Source organism: Branchiostoma belcheri, unplaced genomic scaffold, assembly GCF_001625305.1.
Source record: "Branchiostoma belcheri isolate BF01 breed outbred unplaced genomic scaffold, Haploidv18h27 scaffold13, whole genome shotgun sequence".
Classification (NCBI taxonomy): Eukaryota; Metazoa; Chordata; class Leptocardii; order Amphioxiformes; family Branchiostomatidae; genus Branchiostoma; species Branchiostoma belcheri.
This window is the reverse complement of record NW_017802713.1, coordinates 1,693,538-1,716,200: the sequence shown is the minus strand read 5'-3', so window position 1 is coordinate 1,716,200 and position 22,663 is coordinate 1,693,538. Positions and strand designations below refer to the sequence as shown.

Sequence of the window (22,663 nt, the reverse complement as noted above, 5' to 3'; positions counted from 1 at the left end):
TCATTAAAACCCTTTAGAGTGACATAAATCATACATTGATAATTATGTTTTCTCTGTACAAAGTTATTTTATGATATTACATGAGTTAACTATTCTTCAAACATTAAATTTCTCCATTAGAGACATTTCTAATTTCATACAATGTCATGTATATTCCTTTCTCTCTGTTTCCATGTTTCTTATACTCGTTTGGTATGGGGTGTTCCTTAATTAAACGTACACAAGTCTTCAATACAATTTGGCTGACCATGTAGACATTTGAGACTCTGGGTTGAAAGACGTTTTCCCAAAGAAATTGCTTCTGAACAGTTGAAATGACACATAATTTTTCAGCCATTCTAGGAAATTTTGAAGGTCACACTTTTTCAATTAAAATTCCTGTGACTTTTAGCTGGGAGAAGGTTAAGTTTGTTTTTTTTTTGGATAACATCATTCAAATGCTCATTCATTCAGTTTAGGCCACACCAATTTCATTTCTTGGTTAACGAATTTTTCTAGAAAAATAATGGAGCGGGAGGGCGAAAAAAAATAAAATAAATATAAAAACAGGCCTATGACATCCTATTATGGCCCAAAATGGTACGATAGGAGCCATGAAGTCAACACACCAGGCTGGTTCAAAATTTAAACAATGAATTTTGAACTTTTAATGATACCACTGCATTGAAAGATGGAATAACTGTAACAACTAGGAAGAAAGCGACTGTTTTCAACTGTTCAGGGCAAAATAAGAGCATTTTGCAGTTGATTCTGTAATTTTTTTTTTTTTTTGCAAATCAGAAAAAAATGAAGCGGGCAAATCCGTTAACCAAGAAATTAAATTGATGTGGCCTTATTCAAAGGTCACCAGCAAAAAATGCAGTTGACCTTATTTTGAATGGAACACGTCATCCAGAAGGGTACCCTAATGCATGCTTTGTTTTCTATCATGTCTCTCTGCCCCCCTCCCCCCTTGCCGTATTGCTGCATGCAGTACTATCAATAGACCTCGGAGGTGGTAAGCCCACTCGAAGGCGTGCACTCAATCCTGTACGTTCTCATTGCATGGGTCATTCCATTGGTAGAGTAGGGGTGTGTGTAATTTATGTAGATCATAAATTTGGTTAGCAGAATTAGCTTTAGGTAGTGTATTAGATACTAGACAGTCATAGTGAATGTACAGTTATTTTGAAACAGTCGTTTGTAATTTTGGGGTCACTCAAAATCATCAACATTCCACATCCACTAACTGTCCGATTTTTTTCTCAGTTTTTGGTTTGTTTCAAAGTTTGGTTGTACGAATGTACCTAAGAAATCCTTGCACTTAGGTGTTAATCACATTTTACATGTTGTACAAATTGAATATACTGTGATACATTTTCTCATTTATTTTGCACTCCCGGCCTAATAACTAAAGACGTATCTCAGCACATCGGCAGAACATTCTGCGCCTGTGCGAAAACCTGATTTTTCACGGTATTCGTTTGATGTTTGGTCACTGTTGCATCAGAATTTCCCCCCCCCCAAAAAAAAAAACACAACATTTGGAAACAACAGACGGGATATATATGTAAATTTGGCCTTATATGAGACGTTCAACCAAATCGCTATGCACAATACATTGTACATTACAATACATCGCGCAGTGCAGTACATTCTGCCAACGTGCTACATATCTCCAAGTAGCACGTCGGCAGAACGTACTGCGCCTGCGCAGAACTCTGTATTTTCACGGTTTTGGGTGGATTTTTGGTCAACGTTGCATTAGAATTTTGCCTGTTGCAGAGGATATTTATTATGACATAACTTCTGCAAACTACAGATGAGATGTTTTCCTTATATGCGCGAATACGACCTTATATGAGACGTTCTGCCGACGTGCTATGTACAATACATTACGAGTTTCGCGCAGGTGCAGTACGTTTTTGTACGTCCTGCCGACGTGCTTCTCCAAGTGTCCTTCACATTCTATTGCTTGTACAATACATTACATTACGAATTTCGCGCAGGTGCAGTACATCCTGCCGACGTGCTTCTCCAAGTGTCCTTCACATTCTATTGCTTGTCTTGCACATTGTCTTGCACAAAGAACAGATCTCAAAGTTCAATGTTATTTTTATCAGACACCCTTCACCTTGCATGCCTTGCATAACAGCAAGGCTTTAGCTAATTGTATATTTTTGCAAAGGTCACGTAATACTGAGTAGATTGTGTGCAATGGAGGGTAGAAATATGGCCCATTAGGGGAAGTTGTCTCAGCCAACACTTGAACTAAATCAGGGGATAGACCAAATGTCTAGACACAGTGTCTGGAAAGAGCACCTAATGGGCCTATTAGAGAATATCATAGCACAACATACAACAGAACATTTACAATGAATAGAAAGAAAGTTGAAAGATGCTGAGAAAATTGTATTCTTTCACATTGTCCTGTAAAGATGACCATTTGTAAGATAATGTATACAGGAGAATTCTTGGGTCAAAACAATTTTCTATGCAGTTGAAGATTTTTTTTCAAGGCAAGTGGATCTGAAGAACAGTTGATTAAATCAGGGTGGCCCAGCCTCAACCTCTCGTAGTGTACATTGTACATGTACCTTATTGCATCAAATTTGGAGCTGTGCTCCCAATTTTTTCTGTGGGTGCACCAGTGCATCCAAAATATTTTTGTAGGTTTACACATGTAAAGATGTCAAATGTATAGAAGTATACAGCATATTCTTGACATCTAAGTGTCAGAAAAATAATAAAATCCTTGTTATTAATAGTACTTTTGTTTAGAATTGAAACAAAATAAGTTTGTGCTAACATTCTACTTCTTTTATCTTATATGGTGCACCCAAGAATTTTTTTGTGCACCAGCTGCAGTGCACCTATTCCCAAAAATGAATTTTCAAGCCCTGACAGTACTGAAACTGTAATTTAGCTGAAACTTAAATGCAACAGTTACTAAACAAGTCTGTGCTTTTTCCTCCTTCAGCGAAACCCCGGATAGTTACGGTAAGGACGATGATGACATAATCTTTGAGGACTTCGCTCGCATGCGACTTAAGGACCACGAAGGCGGCGACACCGAAGCCTGAGGAAACCCAAAAAGGCTCCCTCTTGATTCCGCAAAGTTGGTGTCACCATTTTCCTTCAAAACAGAACTGCCTTCAGATGGTAGGGAGTTCCCTAGACTGCCTTGTATATTATCAACAACCGTTGGAAAGTATTGCTTGATTGAAGTTTCAAATTTCGATCCAACACAAAACATAATGGCTGTTTGGCCATACCTTCAGCCTTTGTCAGGTTGACTGACCCAAGTACTTCTGTCACATGACTAGTAGTGGGTCAGAGGAGCCTGGGAGGCTGCACAGGATTAAAAGTTGAAACTTTGATCATCTTTGCTACCAACACAGGTTGATTTTCATGCTAATAAAAGTCTCATTCTTTAGATAGATAATGGAGTTACGCATATACTACCAACCACCTAGCCAATAACCAAGACTCATATGTGTAATATTGTGACCAATGAACGTGATGATTTTGTAACTGCCATACCATTGTGTGAATAGTCTGTGGTAAAAAACAAAAGGACCGTAAATTCGTCTGCAATGTATCATAGAATCGCAGTCGATAGTTACATAGTTTATTGCACATTTATATTGTGTTGAAAATCTATCTAGGATAACTGTCTTGTAAAGTGGATGTTTTGTATAAATTTTCTAGAGTGGGTATACATGTACTTTCTAGCCAAGCCTTTTTTTTTCATAAATCCAGATAATCAAAATCACAAATTCTTCAGGTCGTCTAATTCTTCATTTCATAATTCAGGTCTTATTTATTTCCAATAAGCCTCTTCAATATATGATACATATTGCTGGAAGTTGATTTTGCTATACAATATATATTTACATTGTATATCTAAAGATAAAACTACCATGAACAAGAACACTATCAGTACATTTGCAAGGGACCACTGCACTTATGTCAACAATACTAAATGCCATATTTTGCGTAGCTTTAAGACCATAATATTAACTTATCTGGATTCATGAAAAACTATTGAATGTTTGTCTGCCTATATTCTATTTCAAGGTTGACACTAGTCTTTGTTGTTACTGGTGAGTCTGTAATGTCTTGTCTGTTCGGCTCTTGTACAGTTGTAGGTTCCAGGCCAAGCTTTGTGAATCCAACCCTTACATTTTATAAAGGTATAGAATATATATATATATACGTGTGACACAGCCATCGACAGTATGCTAAAAGTAATACTTCTGTAACTCTCCAGACTTTGTACATGAATGTGAAAAATGTGAGTTTTTGAACTGCAGATGGAACTAGTACAGCTCGAGTGTTATTTTTAGAGCACTTTTTTAAAGTAAGGAAAGTGCAAAAGTAGAGTACAGGTTTATTAGGACTCCTGAAGTGATGAACAGAGGTCTTTAACCTTCTTCCAGCTGAGGAAGCCTTTTGGTCCAAACCAGAGGAGGCAGAAGGCATATCCCAGAGTTCCCTGTGACCTTTGACCCTCAGCTGGCAGGGGTTTGTGGAACGAGCAAGGATTCCTCTTAAGTTTTGCCCAATTTGCCCATATATATGTTCGATAGACAGGAAACGGCAATGTATTGTGGGATACGCCTTCTACCTCCTCTGGGTCCAAACTGTAGAGGTAACATTAGGTCAGACAGCAGGGAGAAGGTGAACTGTCCACACGCTGAACATTGACTTGTGGGAGTTGAAAGATAAGCACAAATGTCCGAGGACATGACCTTCAACAGTCAGGAATACTGATAATAACAGGTTTGTGTCAGCAGAACCTGTTCTGATTTGACTGTTATGTGTGCCGCCATCTTGGAAAGTCAAAGTTTAAGTTCAAGGGCACTGTATGTTTTCAAACTGTTCATTAGACAAGGCCGACTTGTAAATGATGGGGGCAATGTAAGAAGTATGAATGAGGGAGGGGGGCACTTTCGATAAAAGAAAGCAGGTGGACCAAGTGTGATTATTTTCAGTGAACCACCCAAAGAAAATCTTAGTAAGTACTGAAATCAAGTCTTATGCCAGCATGAGTCTTATTTCTTTCCTGCATCCATTGAAGTTTTATTTCTATACTAATTATTAAAAGCCTAGAAGGGAGATAAAATCAGCTAGCGATTTAATTCTTGTAGCAAGAAGTATAAGAATACTGACTTGTCCAGTAGACGAAATGGAAGAAGTGACAGTATAAAGGATATGATCTTAGATATGTATGATATATTAAGTAAGATATCATTATGAGAACACTAGTGAACACATTGTGCTTGAAGACACAAAAGCTTAAATATTGTCCTAAAGACTTTATCCTTATTAATCCATATAAAGAAAAAATGAATTCGTATGATAATAGTATATTGTGAGCTTGTCCCTGCTAGTTACATGGACATGAGCATTATTCCCTTGTGAATTGTTCCTTGATTCTGCCATGTTTTGTGAAGTTCCCATGCTTGGCTCTCTTGTATACAGATGAAGAAAAAAAAACTGTCGCTACACTAGATGTAGTTAGCCAAACTAAATCAGTTATTAACATGAGAAAACCCCAGTCATGAACTAATAGATCCAAACAAGTTTGGTGTTCAGTTAGTACAATGTTGTGTCATCGCTAAACACACTAGGTAGTGTTGAGTTTAAAGATTTGTTGTTGTTGTCACCTCATCTGGTTTTGTATTTCGTGCAACCAGTTAAGTATAGTGTCTGGCAGCCCAAATATCAGATATTTTTTAGTCAGATTAATTATTAATTATTGTTGTAGAGCCGTGGATGTCACAATCTTCTGTTTGAGTCGTAATCGGTCTAGGTTCCAATTATTCCATGACAGAATGAACTTAAGTGTTGTCCATAATCTAGCATCATATGAAATTATTGTGTATAAATATTATATATATATGATTATGATTAAAACTGTAACTTGTATGCCAACCACACGTGGGTTTTGTATCATTTTGTTTGGGTGCTTTTTTTGTGAGTGAACATTTGTAGCATGCACTTACACACCAGTTTATGAGTTACAAGTCAGATGGTTAGCAAATTGATTCTGGATATCAAATTTCATATTTTTTTAATTATCTGTACCTTACACTATTGATTGCTATCTAACGTGCATTACATAGTATATTTGCGATGATTAATATGAAATTGTCACCATTTCTGGTGAAAAGCATGGCAATTTAACTTTCGGTACACTAATGATCGAATTTCCATGAACATTCCTTGGTCATCCTATTTTCAGCTCACCAAATATTACTGCTGCAGTTCCAAGAAACGCTGCATGGAGGTGCAAACTTTTTTTTCACTTTTTTCCTGAGCATACTGTCAATATTCAAGGCCGGCTGACAGACTGAATTCAGAACAAAAGATGTAAAATGTTGTAGTTTACCCTAATGTAAATCTTCACATTTGTTAATCCTATAATCACGAAGATACAGAAAAATCCTGGGCATCACATACCTAGACTATGTCACCAACAAGGAAGTCTACAATATTAGTACATTAGCTATTGTACCACATGACAACCTAATGACCACAATAATGAAATGCAAGCTGAGATGGTTTGGTCATGTTGCAAGATTGCCAGGGCGTGCAAAAGCTGTACTACAAGGGACAGTGCCAGGAAGTCGAAGGGGTAGGTAGAGAAAGAGGTGGGAAGACAACATAAAAAAGTGGACCAAATTGAGCTTGAGTTAAATGGAGGAGGATAGTCAGGGCTCGAAATACTGGGTGAGTGCACCCAACTTTAGTCTTTGGAGCTGTGCACACAATTTTTTCTGTGGGTGCACCCAAACATTTTTTATAGCTTTACATATGTAAAGATGCTAAATGAATGTTAGTGTACAGCATATTCTTAACACCTACATGTAAGTGTCGGAGAAAAATAACAAAATCATTGTTTTGTACTTTTCTTTAGCAATGAAACATAATAAGTGTTTGCTGACATTCTACCTATTTTATCTTATATGGTGCACCCCCAAAAACTTTTGTGCACCCAATATTTTAGGTTGGGTGCACCAGTGCACCTATTCCCAAAAATGAATTTTGAGTCCTGAATAGTGGATCAAGTCATGGTGCTCCAACAGCCCTCAACAAAGTCAAGGAATAGGTGATAACCATTAGAGGCCTTCTTCATCATACAGTGGGTTACTCTCATACACAAGTTTTGTGTGGGCAGCCTTTTTCTTCCAGTAGGTCCACCACCACGTGACTACCAGGGCTACGATAACAACAAGACAAAGCACGATTGGAAGGGCGATCTTTAAGGCTAAGCGCGATGATGATGATGGTGGTGATAGTGGTTTTGGTGGTGGCGACGGTGTTTTTGCTGTGGTCGTCATTTCCATAGTTGCTGCTGACTGCATTGGCACCTCGTGTGTTGTCAACAGTGCTGCTTCTGAAAATGAAGACAAGCCAAAAATGACACATACTATTTAACAAAGAAGACAATATTGTTGTTTTGATAATGTTAGCCAGGTACCCAAACTTATTTCAGCTACCTCTTTCATCCTATTTTTGGAGAGGATGACAGAGACTGCATGGCTACAATAGGTTTGGTTACCGGGCTACAATAATACGCCTTTTTTTTTAATGGATGAAGACCTTTATTGCACATTTCTGCCACACTTGGCTAAGTACAGGTCACAACAAAACAAGATGAATGGACACGGATAACAGATACAAAATTAACTACGAGTATCGTTATATAAATTCAACTTCTTCTCGCTTTTTAGTTATTGCAGAAATAAACGTACAGATCTGTTTTTTGATGGGCGGTTTGTCTAGTCGCATAAGGAATATGAATTTTTCTATAGTACTTATAAGTGCGTGAAATAGGGGAATAGGTGTTTATTTCTCTCTTATTTTATTATGATATTGACTTAGAAACAAGCTGCATGATTAAAGATAGGCCAGACTGCGATGACGACTCACTGTCACAGAACTGTCCCGTCCATCCATCCGGGCATTTGCAGGCACCGTTTAGGGTGTGGCAGGTGGCGTTGTCAGGGCAACTGCAGTTATGTTCGCATTGTCCGCCATACCGTCCTTCTGGGCAACCTAGTTTTTCACGAACCAATCAGGAAAGTGATTATAAAAGCGTTTAAACAGCGAGTGTGGATGATACGCTAGCCCTAAAACCCATTTCTATTGTAAGTAAACTTTACCACAAGCAAAATGAATCCGACCCACTTACTTTTTCTATAGCCCTCTTCAGGAAACATGACGCCAACACTTCGGGCACGTGACCTGGGCGAGCACGTGACTTGGTGAACACGTGACTAAAGTAGTGGTGCCTGAATTACCATGGAAGTCTAGAGGCTAACAATAGGATCTCTACCAAAGTCCATGGCTTGCTGGCAACTATGTAAAATTCGACCTGGAGATCTGGTAGAGACTTAAGGACCACTACTTCGGAATCGTACCCAAGCATGATTCGGCTAAACTACAATCATTGCTGTTTGATAAAAAGACGCACGGTGGCGTCGTATCAATGTCAGAGTGTGCTTTTTGTCTGAATAGGGGCTTAGTCTGTACCAAACTCCATGGGTTGCTAGCAAGTTTATAAACTCGACCTTAAGGTCTGGAAGAGACCCTAAGACCTCTACTCGGGTACCCACCAGGGTAGTAGACTCTTAGGGTGGCACCGCTGATCATGAAACTCTCCAGCTTCACAAAGCAGTTGACCGCCACGGTGGGCGTGGCCGAGTACACGTGCTGAACACGTGCTATCATCAGGGTGCGTGCGTCGCTAGGGGAGCCCCAGTCAAACCACTCCGCCGGGAGGTTGTCGTCAACATTCAGGTACGCTCTGGAAATGTTCTGTGAAGTTTTGAAATGTTGTAGTTAATGTTTTCAGCAACGGTAGTCTTGAATTCGGTCTTTCAAGTCAGACGTTTCTAGTTACTCTCCAAGCAGAGGTTTGGGTTTGGAGTTATTTTTGGCGTGTTTTTAGGCTTTTTTATTGGGTTTATTTTTTGCACTGATATTTTTTCGCCCAACACTCTGCTTGCAGAGTAGCTTCTAGTCATTTAATCAATTTGCCTCGAAACAAGGCCTATCATAACTTGAAGTAACTGTGAAAAGTATAATAGTATACGAGCGATTGCTGTTTTTGTTTACATCATATAGATGCAAATTATTTGAAGACATATGCAAATTATTGGTAGGCAAATCAGCCAAATGTCACCCGTTTTCGCCTACCTCTCGCTGGCCGTGACGTAATGGCAATCGCTCGTATGGCGCTGCATGCAACGTAGACAGAGTATGGTTTGGCGAATAATATAGTATTCAAATTCATTTCTTGACATTTTCGTCTTTTTTTGTTCGATTTTTGGCATTCTACGACATTGGTATCGTTTTTTAATATTCTTTTTGCAACCTTGCAACTGTTTTGTACGATTTACAATATGGTTGAAAACTTTTTTTTGAAACGGCCGAAAATTCATGCGCGCACGGATGTCATCCATATAATCAAATCAACAAGGCCGCACCGAAAAAAATTACTAGTAACGCGTCACCACCCCACAAGTCTGCGAAGGAGGTTTGAGTAGAAGAAGAATTACCCAATGCACTTCCAACGACGGCAGATGGGTGGCGTAGTTGGGTAGAGGGTCGCAGCCGTACTCGGGTTTCAGATGGTCAGGATCGAAGAATTCCAGGTAAGACTGAAGTCTCCGTACCACCATGACGTAAATCGTCGTGCCACCTGCGCAATAAAAACACGACAGGTTGACGTGAATGTGTCTATGAGGTCATAATCAGTGTTAATCTGTTCATGCGTAAGGCAACAGCAAGTAATTCTTATGGATGACATCAGCGCGTGCATTAATTTTCGCCAGATTTTCGAGAGAAAAAACAAGAAATTTTGTTGCCGTTGACAGTGGTCAACATGTCGAAAATGAGCAAAGATGGCTTGCCATGCCGGAAGGTGGATGGCAGATAACTATGAAAAGAGGAGGCAAGAAAAGGCTCTGATTGAATGTTTTGTTTCTTACTTTGATGCAGTGATATGTGATTCTGGCTGTATATATGTGATGTTCCCACTGAATAAAAACCATTTGTACAATGATTGAGTCAATATTTTAAGAACCTTGTTTTTTTTTCGGTCCGCCTTGTTTTTTTTTCGCCCGCTCGCATTAGATTGGGAGTCTGCGGAGGATGTCATCCATTAAATTTACTTGCTGTGGCCTAACGTTACATTCAAAGTTATTAAATGGGATTACTGTATTTCAAAACCATCGAGCTCTAAGTGTTTACTTTCGTATAAGTTTGAGTTCTGGTCAGGCGGAGGTTCAGAATCTGGAGATACCTACATGTGTCATTGACGACGACGTGCACGTACTTCACCCAGTGATCGTAGTCATGCTCTCTGTTGTCGGTCAGATTTTTTGGGTCTTTTCCCCGGGTTTGATAACCTATGACGAACGGAAACCTCTGTGGGGAAGGAAAGAAAGAAAAGAGAAATTAAAGTAACATTTGGAAAGCAAATGCATAATGTTTACCTTCGCATATCTGCTCTGTTAATTCTTACTCAAACACATTCACATACATGGTGACAGGAGTTTAAATCCCTCCAAGTATGAAATTGCAACATTTTGTAACCCAACATCGTTACCATGGTGAGAGTAAATCTGGTTCAGTCAGGTTAGAGGTCACTGTTTGGAGACGAAGAAGAAGAAGAAACGCCGCAAAAACAATATATTTTCCTTCGGTAAACATAAATAGTATTTGATTCTACAACAGGTGATTCGACAGGAAATAGAGTACAAGTGTAGTCCAAACATATAATGTTATCTATTGACAGCCACCCTGGGTATAGCGAGTCTACATTGAGTCAGTTAGTTGTTAAACGTTATCTAAACATCTACTTTAAAACGGAACTGTTATTACTTCTAGTTCCCCTTTTCTTCTGCAATGGCACACGCTAAAAGGTGACGCGCTTTTATTATGTTTACCGAGGGAAAACATTTTGTTTTTGCTCTGTTTCCTCTTCTTCTTTTCCAAACCAATAAGGTCAATGACCTGAACCAGACGTCTGTCGCCATGGTAACGGCTGGTGTTGGGTTACATCATGTCGCAATTTTATAGCAGGAGGGATTTAGACTCCTGTCTGACCATATATATGAATGTGTTTCGGTAAGAATTAACTGAGCAGACCATATGCGAAGGTAAACATTATGCCTTTGTTTTGCAAATGTTACCTTTCTAGTTTCAAAGCTGAACTGTGATATTGTTATCTCAAAAAGGAAACCTTTGATAAAAGAATTATACTTAGTGTGAACATTTGTCCGTAATACATCCCTCCGTTAGAGTGATGTATTCGTTTCCGTTACATGATCTTAGGTACGCAAATATCTGGAGAAAACAATAGGATTTTTCTTTAGGATTGTTTCTTCTTCTTCGATATCGATATTTTGTTTTCAAATAAAGAAACAACCTACGTGTCCTTCGTCGCCCTCTCTTGTCGGCATGTTACACGTCGGGTCAAAATAATGAGAATTCTGTGTACAAGATAAGAACAAAATGTATGAAAGAATGAATGTATCTTGCTCATCAATACGAGTAAGCACAATGATATATGGGTGGAAGTGTCAGCAGCCATCGTCTTTACATACTGATGCGGTGCACTATATTTACATGCTGATGCGGTGTACTATACTTTCAACACAAGGTCACGTCGCGTTTGACTGGCCAAACATGATGACGCCATGTTTGTTTGTTCAACGACTTCAACCTTTGCGCTCAGTTGCATACACAATAGGAATACAACACTGTTACTAAAATGTACTATACATGTACTAGTATTCGTAAGTTCACACGCACACGGCGAGCGATGAAATAGAGAAAAAAAGCAGGGTTTTGCAGAAGTCTGTTCCTACATTAACACAAAAAAGCAGATATTTATTCAGAGCAAAATGCGGAAGTGAAACTTGTTTTGAAGAAGTGGACCCTAATGACTTCCGCTTTCAGATATACCGATAACAGAACTGTTCTTAGACTAGAAATATTTGTCAACTCATTCAATAGAAAGGTACTTACCCCAGAATTCTGCAATTCATTAATACTGCCAAGAGCTAAACCTGGAGATTTTCAAATACACATTATGTACATTATGTTATACAGTAAAGCAGGTGGAGCAAAATGTAAAAGTAGTATTTGCTAAGTTTATTTCTACTTGAAGACAACTAGTTCTGTCTAAGCTGTAATGCTTATCAAACCGAATTAACTCAAACAACTGGATGGATTTTGAAAATCTGTCCAGATATACTTGAGTAACTGTTATTGTGGTATCTTATTACAGATACCAGATAACCTTTATTGTACGTACTGTATACATTCATGTCCCATGAAAAGGTATACATGTACATGTTTGTAGTACAAACAGGACTGCTGATAATAGAGGTTCGGCTTCTTCTCATTTCTTTGTAATGCTAATTAAAATATAATTTGAAATGGGTTAGTTTAATACAGTACTTGGATGTCTAGCCTTCGTCGACGTGCAATGATTTAATATTGTAGTGCGTCTTCCCCGTGTAAACATTGTAGAACAAGTAAGAACCTACGCACAACAACATCCTCAAACTTGGGGTGCTGTTCTCATTAATGTGTGCGTTAATATTGAAATACCTTTATTGTACATTCATGCCACGACGGGCTAGGTACAGGTCAAGACTTAACAGACACATAACAAACGTCTGTAGAAAAGTGGAGACTAAAGACACACTACTTGACTTAGACATACATACATAAGGAACGTATAAGAGTACTATACTAGGCTAATACAAAGTGTTCGAGTTACTGAGCTAGTACAGAGTGATCAACTTCTTCTCTCGCTTTTTTGTACAATGGAAAATGTGGGAACAGATCATGTTTGTACACTCACCTGTCCATATGACTAACACAAAACGGACGACTGAAGACACTGCCATGGTGCGTAGTCTAGGCCGTGGTTTTGGGAGGACGGGCAGTGTAGACACCCTGGTGGAAGGCGACACGTGAAGGAAGTGGGTACCTGGTGTTTTGTGACTTTGAGGAAATGGAGAGGTTTATAAAGGCCTAGCACCCACGGTGTTTGTTTGATGATCGATCGCCGTCTAGTAGGAAGGATCTTTTGTGGTTTAGGTGAGTGGTTAATACCAGTACGTGACAACTACACGCCCGTAGCCAGGATTTTGTTGGGGGGGGGGGGTCTTCCCACTGTCTGAGGAACCAGCGAGCGCCAAAGGCGCGAGGTTCTTAGGGGGAAAGCACGTAAAATTTTGAAAATTTAACCTTCTAAAACGGCATTTCCTGCATTTTTGAGAGGGTTTCAAATTAAAAACATAACTTTTCATTCAATGATAACATGAGCAGTTTTTCTACCAGGCCCACTGGTGATACGAATTAGTCCAACTTTTATAGGAAAATCTTGGACCTTTAAATAAAAAGTGGACCTTTGAGCCTTGTGGGGGGGGGGGGTTCTTCCGAACCTCCCTTGGCTACAGGCATGCACTAACTACTTTTAGGGTAAGGTCTTAAATTCTTAAAATCTTTTGGTGTTGAAAACACCTTGAACATGACGAGTTGTTAATTATTGTATACGTACGCAATCTTGGCATATATTGGGGGGGGGGGTATCTTAATACATGTATTTGGAGAATGATTGTAAAAAGTTCACCTTTTGCGCTTGCGCCGATTTACTATGTACAAAATTGTGAAAAAAATCAGTCTTATTCAGCTTGGTTGTGCACTGGCTGCAAGGCTGATTTTATTAATAAAACTTGAAACTTGAAAACTTCCTCATAAACCTGAAATATCACAGACAGCCAGTGACAAATTCGAAGGAAAGTCCTGTTTCTTTTTTAATCATTCCTTTTTAATTACTTCTCTTACATTACATGTAAGTACGCATACAGAGCAAGGAAAACAGAGGAGTCAAAGGACTGGTGCAACTGTAAAACAGACAAATACAATCTATCATTATATCTATGAAAATAACATATTGGGGGGGGGGGTTATATCTTAATACATGTATTTGGAGAATGATTGTAAAAAATTTCACCTCCTTTAGAAATCTTAAATTTCATAGACAAATTCGAAGGAAAACTATTATTGTCGTGTTGCTTTATTAATCATTCCTTTTTAATTACTTCAAAGTCAAATTACTTCAAATTCAAAGTACGCATACAGAGCAAGGGAAAAAAGGGGATCAAAAGACACATGCAACTGGAGAACAGACAGATACAATCTAGCATTATCTATTCTATGGAAGTAACAAAGCTACACGACATGTTCATATTCATTCTCAACAGCTCCCCTAGCGATCAGGGTTTGAAGCTGCACGTTGCGTGCCTTCACATCCGGGACACTCGGAGGGCCTGCTGTCGGGGCTGCTTTGCGCTTGCGCCGATTAATCTCGCACTGGGTTGCCATGGCGACGATAAGACCAAGTGCAAGAGCGCTCATGAAGTACAAGGCAATGCTTTCACCTGAAGAAAAAAAGACATTTAAGAGCTAGAGAAATATAACATTTTCAAAGCAAATGCATAATATTTACCTTCAGACATGGCCTGCTCTGTTAATTTTTACTCAAACACATTCACATACATATACTACTAGTATATGGTGACAGGAGCAGAGCAGACCGTGAAATTGCAACATTACGTAACGCAACACCAGTCACCATGGCGACAGACGTCAACAAATCATGTCATTGGTCAGGTCAGAGGTCACTGCTTGGAGAAGAAGAAGAGGACGAAACAGAGCAAAAACAATATGTTTCCTTCGGTGAATATAAATAGTCACTTTGCTACCAATTTTCAACAACATCTAGAGCAAAATCGTGACGCTATCTATAGCTAGCTGTCCCTTTTTTTTCTGACGCGCAACCAACTGGAAAATGCTCTCAACATCTGCTTGGAGAATATATCTCCCCTTCCATGCCCATCCCCATCACAAAACATAGTGAGAAATTAGCCTCCTGTGCAGGCCTCCGGGCGGGTGGGCGTTTTGATACTAGTACTGCGTTTTGTAGAATTTTCAGCGCGTTCTCTTGTCGCCCATTCTACAACCGGCAGCCGCCCAAAGAAGGTTTGTCCCTGCCATGTGGCGGCTGGTTGTAGGATGTGTCGGCAAAAGAACGCGTTGAAAATTCTACAAAACGCAGTATCAAAACTTCCATCCGCCCAGAGGCCTGCACAGGAGGCTAGTACAAATGGATAAAGAAATTGAGACAACGAGAAGGAAAAGGCCGTACCGCGGGGACGTCCTGGTGAGAAACAGTTGGCGCAGTCTGGGCTGTAGATCCCTACAACGATGGTAAGTAGCATGTAAATTATGCAAAAGTTAAAATTTTAATACTAGAAAGGTAACCTTTGCAAAGCAAATTCATAATGTTTACCTTCGCATATGTTCTGCTCTGTTAATCCGTACTCAAACACATTCATATATATGGTCAGACAGGAGTCTAAATCCCTCCTGCTATAAAATTGCAACATGATGTAACCCAACACTAGTTACCATGGTGACAGACGTCTGGTTCAGATCATTGACCTCATTGGTTTGGAGAAGAAAAAGAGGAAGACGAAACAGAGCAAAAACAATGTGTTTTCCTTCTGCGAAGATAAACATAACTATATATCTCTACCAGATGTGTTGAAATCAACGTCTGTGTTTAAAAACCGTGGCCGTTATCTAACTGACCTTCAAGTGAGATCTGAGTGGACTCGCGGTACAGCTTTCCGCTGCTGGTCACGTATGCGCATGCGTACTCTCCGGAGTCAGCCAATGAGGAGATGTTTGCGATGATGGTCGTGTTCACGAACGTTCTACAACAAAAAATAAGTTAAAATTTTAGTACTTCCCGAGAGAGGTTAGAAGAGGCTATTCACATCAGGGCCCATCATTCAACCGCGACGGGGGCCGACATCGTTTACCTTTGACCCAGTGTGACGTCACACTTCAGAGAAGCCACGTGACAAGTTTCACTGGGTCAGTCTATTGGAGAAGATCAGAGTGACGAAAGCTCTAGGTGAGAACAATCCTTTGTGTTTTAACAAGATTTTGAACCTTAAACAAGTAAAATTTTAGCTAAATATGTGTTTGTGTCCTTTTCCAGGTGAAGTATACCATTATCAAGTCCAAAAGAAACCTCAATATCCACCATCATTGGACGTCGGTCATTTCAGAACAAGCCGTACCTGTTCATGCCGTCGAAACCTCGTGACGTCAGGATCTCAGTCACCCCGTCGCTAGGAGACAGCTGCCGACCGTTCAGCGCCCACGCGAAAGTGCTGCTGGGATCGACGTTGAAGACAGCACAGCTGATCTGTACCGTCTGACCGGACATGACGTCACTACGTTCCGCAGAGATCACAATCTTCGGATCCACTGTAACATAAACATACAAACATGTAACATTTTAGATATAAAAGTTGTCTAAAATGGTGAAAAATTTAGAAAAACAGGTAGTGAAGAAAAAATTATCGAGAATTTACCGATGTCGCAGGCTCGTCCCGTCCATCCATCCGGGCACTTGCAGGCGCCGTTGAAAGGATGACACCTGCCGCCATTTTGACACACACAGACGTTCCTACATGTCCCTCCGTAGTAACCATCAGGGCAACCTGAGATATGTGTGTGCGACAGTACTTCAGTCAAATGCACAGAGATTGTACAGTATTTCATTGACATGTTTTCAAGGAAAAGGATTTCGCTATTTACTTTCTTTAGAAACAATGAGCTTTTTTGGCAAAACGCATTGTTTCGGTAGTTTTTTGTCTTTACTCATCTATTGACAGTTTATTGACGATTAAGTTTTATGGAAGATCCATCAATTGACATTTCTTTGAATTCCGGAATGCGAATAAAAATTGATTCTCGAATAAAAATTGATTTCATTAAAATCATGAAATGAAATAATTTGTTTTTGCTCCGTTTCCTCCTCTCCAAACACAAAAGGTCAGTGACCTGAGCCCAGCAGTCTATCACCATGGTAACTAGTGTTGGGTTACATCATGTTGTAATTTTATACCTGTAGGGATTTACGACTTCTGTCACCAAATATATCTCTGTGTTTGAGTAAGAATTAACGGAGCAGATTATACGAAGGTAAACATTATGCCTTTGCTTTGCAAATGTTACCTTTCTAGTTTTAATTTCATTTCAAGTAAACAATACATACAATCATGTACAAATACAAAGACATGGAAAAAGAGAAGAGATACAAACATAAAACACAAATCATGTAAGTTTTGCCTTGAATCGTTGATGCGATACTCACCGATGGCATCCAAAGCGAGCATCGCCTGAAACTTAAATGAAAATCCCGTGGCCGTTTCAAACTCCAGTCGACAGTCGGACACGGGAAGGTTGTCCGTCACAATGTCCGCCATGTCCACTATAAGGAGAACGTGCCTGCGGGCGGCATAACGTGAACTCGTCTTGTTCGCAAACCACTGCGGGTCAATAGCGACATCTGGCGGGCGCTCGTACGTTGCATTCTGTTGGCGGAGAAAATGATTATTGTCTTTTCTCAAAAATTTAGATCTGGAGACTACGTTTGGAAGCATGTTAGTAACATGCTTTAGATATGATAAATATCATGACTAATATTGCATATACGAGCACTCACTTTCATAATACATGCATGTCTTTTTGTATCTTGTATGTGTAAAATGTGTGTATAGATGGGACTCCATATGAGGTTAACTTTCTGTTTCGTATGACTCTTACCTCATGATTTCAATTAAAAGCGGCCTGCAGGCCGATTTGAGCTTCTCATGAATAAAAAAATTATGCCAAAAAATAAATCTGAAGTAGGAGAGTTTTGCCTTTGTTTGATCTCCAAACAGATGTTAAGCGGCGGAGGGATCGTAACGTTTTTTTTCTGGCCCTGCCAACCCAGTCGGTTCATCTAACCTCCCCACATCCTCCAATTACACAACAACGACATTGAAAGCATGACTAGTACCCAGTAGGGGGTGGCGCTCAGGGTGCCTCTTGTTGGGTCTCTGGTATTTGTGCAGGAAGCCAGGAAATGTGGCGTCGTACCCGGAGGTATCTGAGTGGTCAGATACTCGTCCCGCATGACCACATAAGCCTTCGCCCCACCTGAAACAGGTGAAGGAGAAACAAATGTCATCATTCCTTTGTCATTAGTAACGGACAGTAGTAACAATACCTGTCCATTGCTGTCCAGATGAATAGTTCTAGAGAACATCATCAACAGTTTTTATGTTTAATTTACCGAAGGAAAACATATTGTTTTTGTTCAGTTTCCTCCTCCTCAAACACATAAGGTCAATGACCTGGGCCAGACGTCTGTCACTATGGTAACTAGTGTTGGGTTACATCATGTTGCAATTTTATAGCAAGAGGGATGTCTGGCCATATATATGAATGTGTTTGAGTAAGAATTTACAGATCAGACCATATGCGAAGGTAAACATTATGCATTTGCTTTGCAAATGTTACCTTTCTAGTGTTCGCTTTGTTGTTTCTTTGGTCTGTGTAAAAGGCGGTGGTTGAATGTGTAACTTACACTGATCATTTAGGGACAAAGTCGACCGCTTCCCTTGCTTGTGACCGTCGCTGTACAGGAGCCTGTAACCCAACATGGAGCTCGAGCTGACTTGGACCATAAACGGGAACAGCTGAAAAAAAAAAGAACGCAAGAAAAAACAGTTATTTGAAAATAAATGTAGGTAAGCAGCTGCACAGGCTTTGCGCCTTTTCTCTGCCCTCTCCTATTTTTTTTCTCAGAGTAGCAACGTTCTCTCTACCTTACGCAAACACGAATCTGCAGGTGGAATGTTTTGGATAAAATTCAACTTGATCGTATACTAGTACGACTACCTCAATGGCTCCTTCCCTGAGGCGTCGCCAAAAATAATCTGCAGCAATATATCCCGTTTCTTCTCTTATGTGTTGTCCCTCGACATACTAGTGGCCATTCATAGATTTTCAAGATATCTAGTGAATATGAATAATCTATATCATACTCTAAAGGTAACATTTGAAAAGCAAATATAATGTTTACCTTCGCATATGGTCTGCTCTGTTAATTCTTACTCAAACACATTCATATATATGGTGACAGGAGTCTAAATCCCTCCTACTATAAAATTGCAACATGATGTAACCTAACACGAGTTACCATGGTGACAGACGTCTGGTTCAGGACATTGACCTTATTAGCTTGGAGAAGAAGAACGGACTACAAACTCACACTTGTGTCTGGTCTTGCACGAGGTGGGATGTAACAGGCAGAGTTGAAGACGGGCGGGTAGGATGGGTCTTCCTTCACAGAAATGAGCATACGAAGTTCACCCTTTATAAGAAGAAAGTAGGGTTCAGGTCTAATATGTGTAAATACATAAAACACAGTTTTGTACCGAAGTCTTACTTGATTGTATACTATATTAGCTCCTGATGTTTAGTACTAAGGATGTTAAATTTTATTCTATACCCTTTTCAATTTTTGTACTATGTTTAATAGTCGTTGCCATATACGAGGGGTGATCCAAAAGTTCTCGGCCTCTCCCAAAAAACGTGATGGCAGAAAAATTTTTCTTACACTATTTTTTAACATAGTCTCCTCTAACTTCAATGCACTTGGTCCAGTGATGTTCCAGCTTTCCTTTCCCTTGTGGAAGAATATTTCGTCTTAAGCCCTTAAAGATGCCTAAACCACATCAATGACGCCATCATCACCATCAAAACGTTGACCACGTAAGTAGAACTTGAGTTTAGGAAACAGGTAGAAGGCCCACGGTGCTAGGTCAGGTGACTAGGAAGAGTGGGGTAAGACTTCAAAGCCACATTCGTTTGCTGCTGCCACTGACCCCTGTGCTGTGTGGACAGGTGCATTGTCAGCACGTCAACTCTGAACTTTCCTCTCCTTTTCTCTGTGATTGTTGCCCTCAACTGCCGCAATTCTGGTGCACAGTACACCCCATTGATGGTTTGACCCTTTTGCAGGTAGTCAATAATGATTACCCCCTCACTGTCCCAGAAAACAGAGGCAAAAACCTTTTCAACGGGTAAAACTCGCTTGGGATGCTGGGAACCGTTCTTCATCAATTATTTGCTCTGCTGTTTTGATTCGGGGTGAAAGTGGTGAACCCATGTCTCATACTGGGTGACAAATCATTTGAGTAAGTTGCCTTTATGGACTGAATTCGTTCCTTGAAATGTCCAGCCTGTTTAACGTGTGATGTTCAGTCAACATTCTAGGCACCCATCATGCAGACAAGTTGCTCATCCCCAGGATGTCTGACAAAACATTGGGAACTGTACCACAAGTCAGGCCAAAGAACCTGCTACATGTTGGACAGTCTCACATCTGTCATTCACTACCATGTTATGGATGGCCTCAACTGGATTGTCCATGGTGCTGATTTGTGGCATCCTGACATATGTTCATCTTTTGTGCTCTCCTTGACGCGCTTAGAGCTAGCAACCCAGTTCTTTGTGGTTAAATAAGAAGGGGAGTCATCACCAAGTGACTTGATCATGTCTTTATGGATTTCCCTAAGAGACATAGCTTTTTATCGATATACTAAGATCGCAGCACACGCTTCTGCTGCGGCCATTTTGTGATTTTGCTCTCACCCGCCCCATTTTCACGGGGCGTCACGTGCTAATTAATGAATGTAAAAATTTGCATTTTTGTGTGCAGTGATGTAAGACGTCATAGTATACAGCTATACCAAAGAATACGCGTTTGACCTCTATTTTCTAGGTGAGGCCGAGAACTTTTGGATCACCCCTCGTATTGTACCATGTACAATTGTAGAGCAAGTAAAGTTCTTGTTCTTCTTATATTGTCTTTGGGCAAAGCATAACTACTAGTATGACCAGTATTATCTTGCCATTGCTGTTTGTTTGTTTGTTTGTTTGTTTGTTTAGTTTCTTTAGATTCTTCAACTCACCCCGTCGTCATCGTCGGTTACCGTGACGTCATAGTGTGAGTCAATGTCAAAGTTGAGGTACCGCTTCACGTACACATTGCCGCTGTCACGGTCAATGGCGAACCGGTCGTCCTGGGGAGAGGGGCAAAGAAGCTTAAGTATTGATTAATGATGTATTGTTTGTCCCAGGAACAAAAGCCTTAGTAATTAGCTAGTATCTGTGCCATCCCTGTATGCATTGATTGATTCATATTTTGAACAGCGCAAGATTCTAGATATCAACAAAATGCTTCCCCCTATATTATTATTATTATTATTATCATCGATCATCATCATCATCATCATTATTTTATTATTATCATCATTATCATCATCATCATCATCATCATCATCATCATCATCATTATTATTATTATTAATTTATTATTAATTTATTATTAATTTATTATTAATTTATTTTTATTATTATTTATAGTTGTGAGTCATTCATTTGCCCGGCCCACACTTGTAACAATAGTTACCCCCAAACGTGTTGTTACCACACTCCCGGCATACCTTGTTTCCGTCCGTTATGCGGTACGTTGTCTTTCCGGTCAAGCCTCCTAAACACATGATCACGTGACCTGGATCAGCGCTCTGGAGCAAAGAAGCAACAATAAAATCAGTTTATTTATGTACCACTTCTATGTACTATGGAACAAGATAACTTCCCACAGTAACTTTATATCCGACACTAGGGGGTCTGGGATAGAAGAATTACGAGAGCAAAAACAAGAACGAGTGGCCTAAGAGAATTGTAGTTCGAATGTCCAGGTTTGTACCTTGATAGTAGTTGATATTAGTCTTCATTCTATTCATTTTTCAAATTTCCCGGGGGAGCATGCCCCCCCGGACCCCCTTTATAAAATCAAATCAAATCAAATCAACTTTATTGCTCAACAACTGTAGCTGGTACAATGTATGGCAAAGAAACAACAATGGTACATACATCAACTAATACTAAGATATAATTCTAACTAGCTAGTCCATAATGATACTAAAGCTAATCTATTGTGTTTTCTTAGGAAGAGTATTATTACATTCTGTAATTCAGGGGATATATCAGCTATTAACAATCTGGTGTCGCTTTTGTAGTGATTCGAATATGAATTTTCCAACGTACACTGATATCTGAGTAGGACATGAAAGGAGAGTATTAAAGATATCTGATTTTGAGTGAGGTAGCGTAACATTAGTTTTGGAAGCTATGTATTCTATCAACTTATATAGGAACCTCGCCTACGGCGCCTCGCTTACGGCGCTCGCTGGTCCCCTCAAGCAGTGGGAAGAATCGCCCGACTAACCACGCTGGCTATGTATAGGAGAATATTTGCCAGGGGAGTTTGGCCGCCTTGTAGGTTTGACTTCGGAGGGAACGAAATCATCTCCCCGCGGCCGGACTCCCTTGGCCAATTTTACTCTCTTTTTTGCCCGTATTCCCGTAGAAAGGCCTAGTGGAGGTTATATGTTGATATGATGATGATAGAAATACGTTTAAACTCACCTCTGATACAGCTATGTGGAAGCGTTTCCCGCCTACCATAAGGAAAATACAACAAAATACATTATAATTATTCATCTTTTATCAGATACTTTTGCCGTACATTTAATGCTAAAATGTTTGATTTCGACCAACAAATTAGTTATCTTTTACGAGCTACTTTCACCGTACATTCTATGTAACTTACGTCGTTAAGCGTTGTTGATGATTAAAGCCCCATGTGGAGATTAAACAATACGTGGCA

At 39.8% G+C, this 22,663-nt stretch overlaps 3 protein-coding genes and 1 long non-coding RNA gene across 7 annotated transcripts in view; 1 reads left to right on the top strand and 3 right to left on the bottom strand.

The window, feature by feature from the left end:
- LOC109463944 (beta-arrestin-1-like) overlaps nucleotides 1-6,504 on the top strand; it is a 94,949-nt gene extending 88,445 nt beyond the window's left edge. For 3 of the 4 annotated variants that reach the window (XM_019760848.1, XM_019760849.1, XM_019760851.1), the window contains one exon: nucleotides 2,960-6,504. In XM_019760848.1, coding sequence (XP_019616407.1) covers nucleotides 2,960-3,062 — 103 coding nt within the window. In that variant the 3' untranslated portion in view covers nucleotides 3,063-6,504. The remainder of the gene's footprint in view (nucleotides 1-2,959) is intronic. The other variant, XM_019760850.1, reaches the window with a different exon arrangement.
- Nucleotides 6,505-7,106: 602 nt separating this feature from the next.
- LOC109463677 lies at nucleotides 7,107-9,838 on the bottom strand. The gene is made up of 4 exons (XM_019760528.1): nucleotides 9,552-9,838; nucleotides 8,607-8,808; nucleotides 7,921-8,046; nucleotides 7,107-7,384 (listed from the first exon to the last, which is right to left on the bottom strand). Exons 1-4 carry the CDS (start codon nucleotides 9,672-9,674, stop codon nucleotides 7,107-7,109), a joined length of 729 nt encoding a protein of 242 aa, XP_019616087.1. The 5' UTR covers nucleotides 9,675-9,838.
- Nucleotides 9,839-10,118: 280 nt separating this feature from the next.
- Nucleotides 10,119-12,068, bottom strand: LOC109463989. The gene is made up of 3 exons (XR_002139857.1): nucleotides 12,028-12,068; nucleotides 11,430-11,489; nucleotides 10,119-10,422 (listed from the first exon to the last, which is right to left on the bottom strand). It is a non-coding gene; the product is annotated as an uncharacterized LOC109463989 (long non-coding RNA).
- A 1,731-nt stretch (nucleotides 12,069-13,799) lies between these two features.
- The window catches only part of LOC109463988, a 13,445-nt gene continuing 4,581 nt past the window's right edge, over nucleotides 13,800-22,663 (bottom strand). The window contains exons 2-11 of the mRNA XM_019760907.1: nucleotides 22,423-22,454; nucleotides 21,435-21,515; nucleotides 20,901-21,011; nucleotides 18,509-18,620; nucleotides 17,939-18,078; nucleotides 17,249-17,468; nucleotides 16,464-16,592; nucleotides 16,167-16,356; nucleotides 15,670-15,794; nucleotides 13,800-14,456 (exon numbers count right to left, since the gene is read on the bottom strand). Of these exons, the coding sequence (XP_019616466.1) occupies nucleotides 14,248-14,456; nucleotides 15,670-15,794; nucleotides 16,167-16,356; nucleotides 16,464-16,592; nucleotides 17,249-17,468; nucleotides 17,939-18,078; nucleotides 18,509-18,620; nucleotides 20,901-21,011; nucleotides 21,435-21,515; nucleotides 22,423-22,454 (1,349 nt within the window). The 3' untranslated portion in view covers nucleotides 13,800-14,247. The remainder of the gene's footprint in view (nucleotides 14,457-15,669; nucleotides 15,795-16,166; nucleotides 16,357-16,463; nucleotides 16,593-17,248; nucleotides 17,469-17,938; nucleotides 18,079-18,508; nucleotides 18,621-20,900; nucleotides 21,012-21,434; nucleotides 21,516-22,422; nucleotides 22,455-22,663) is intronic.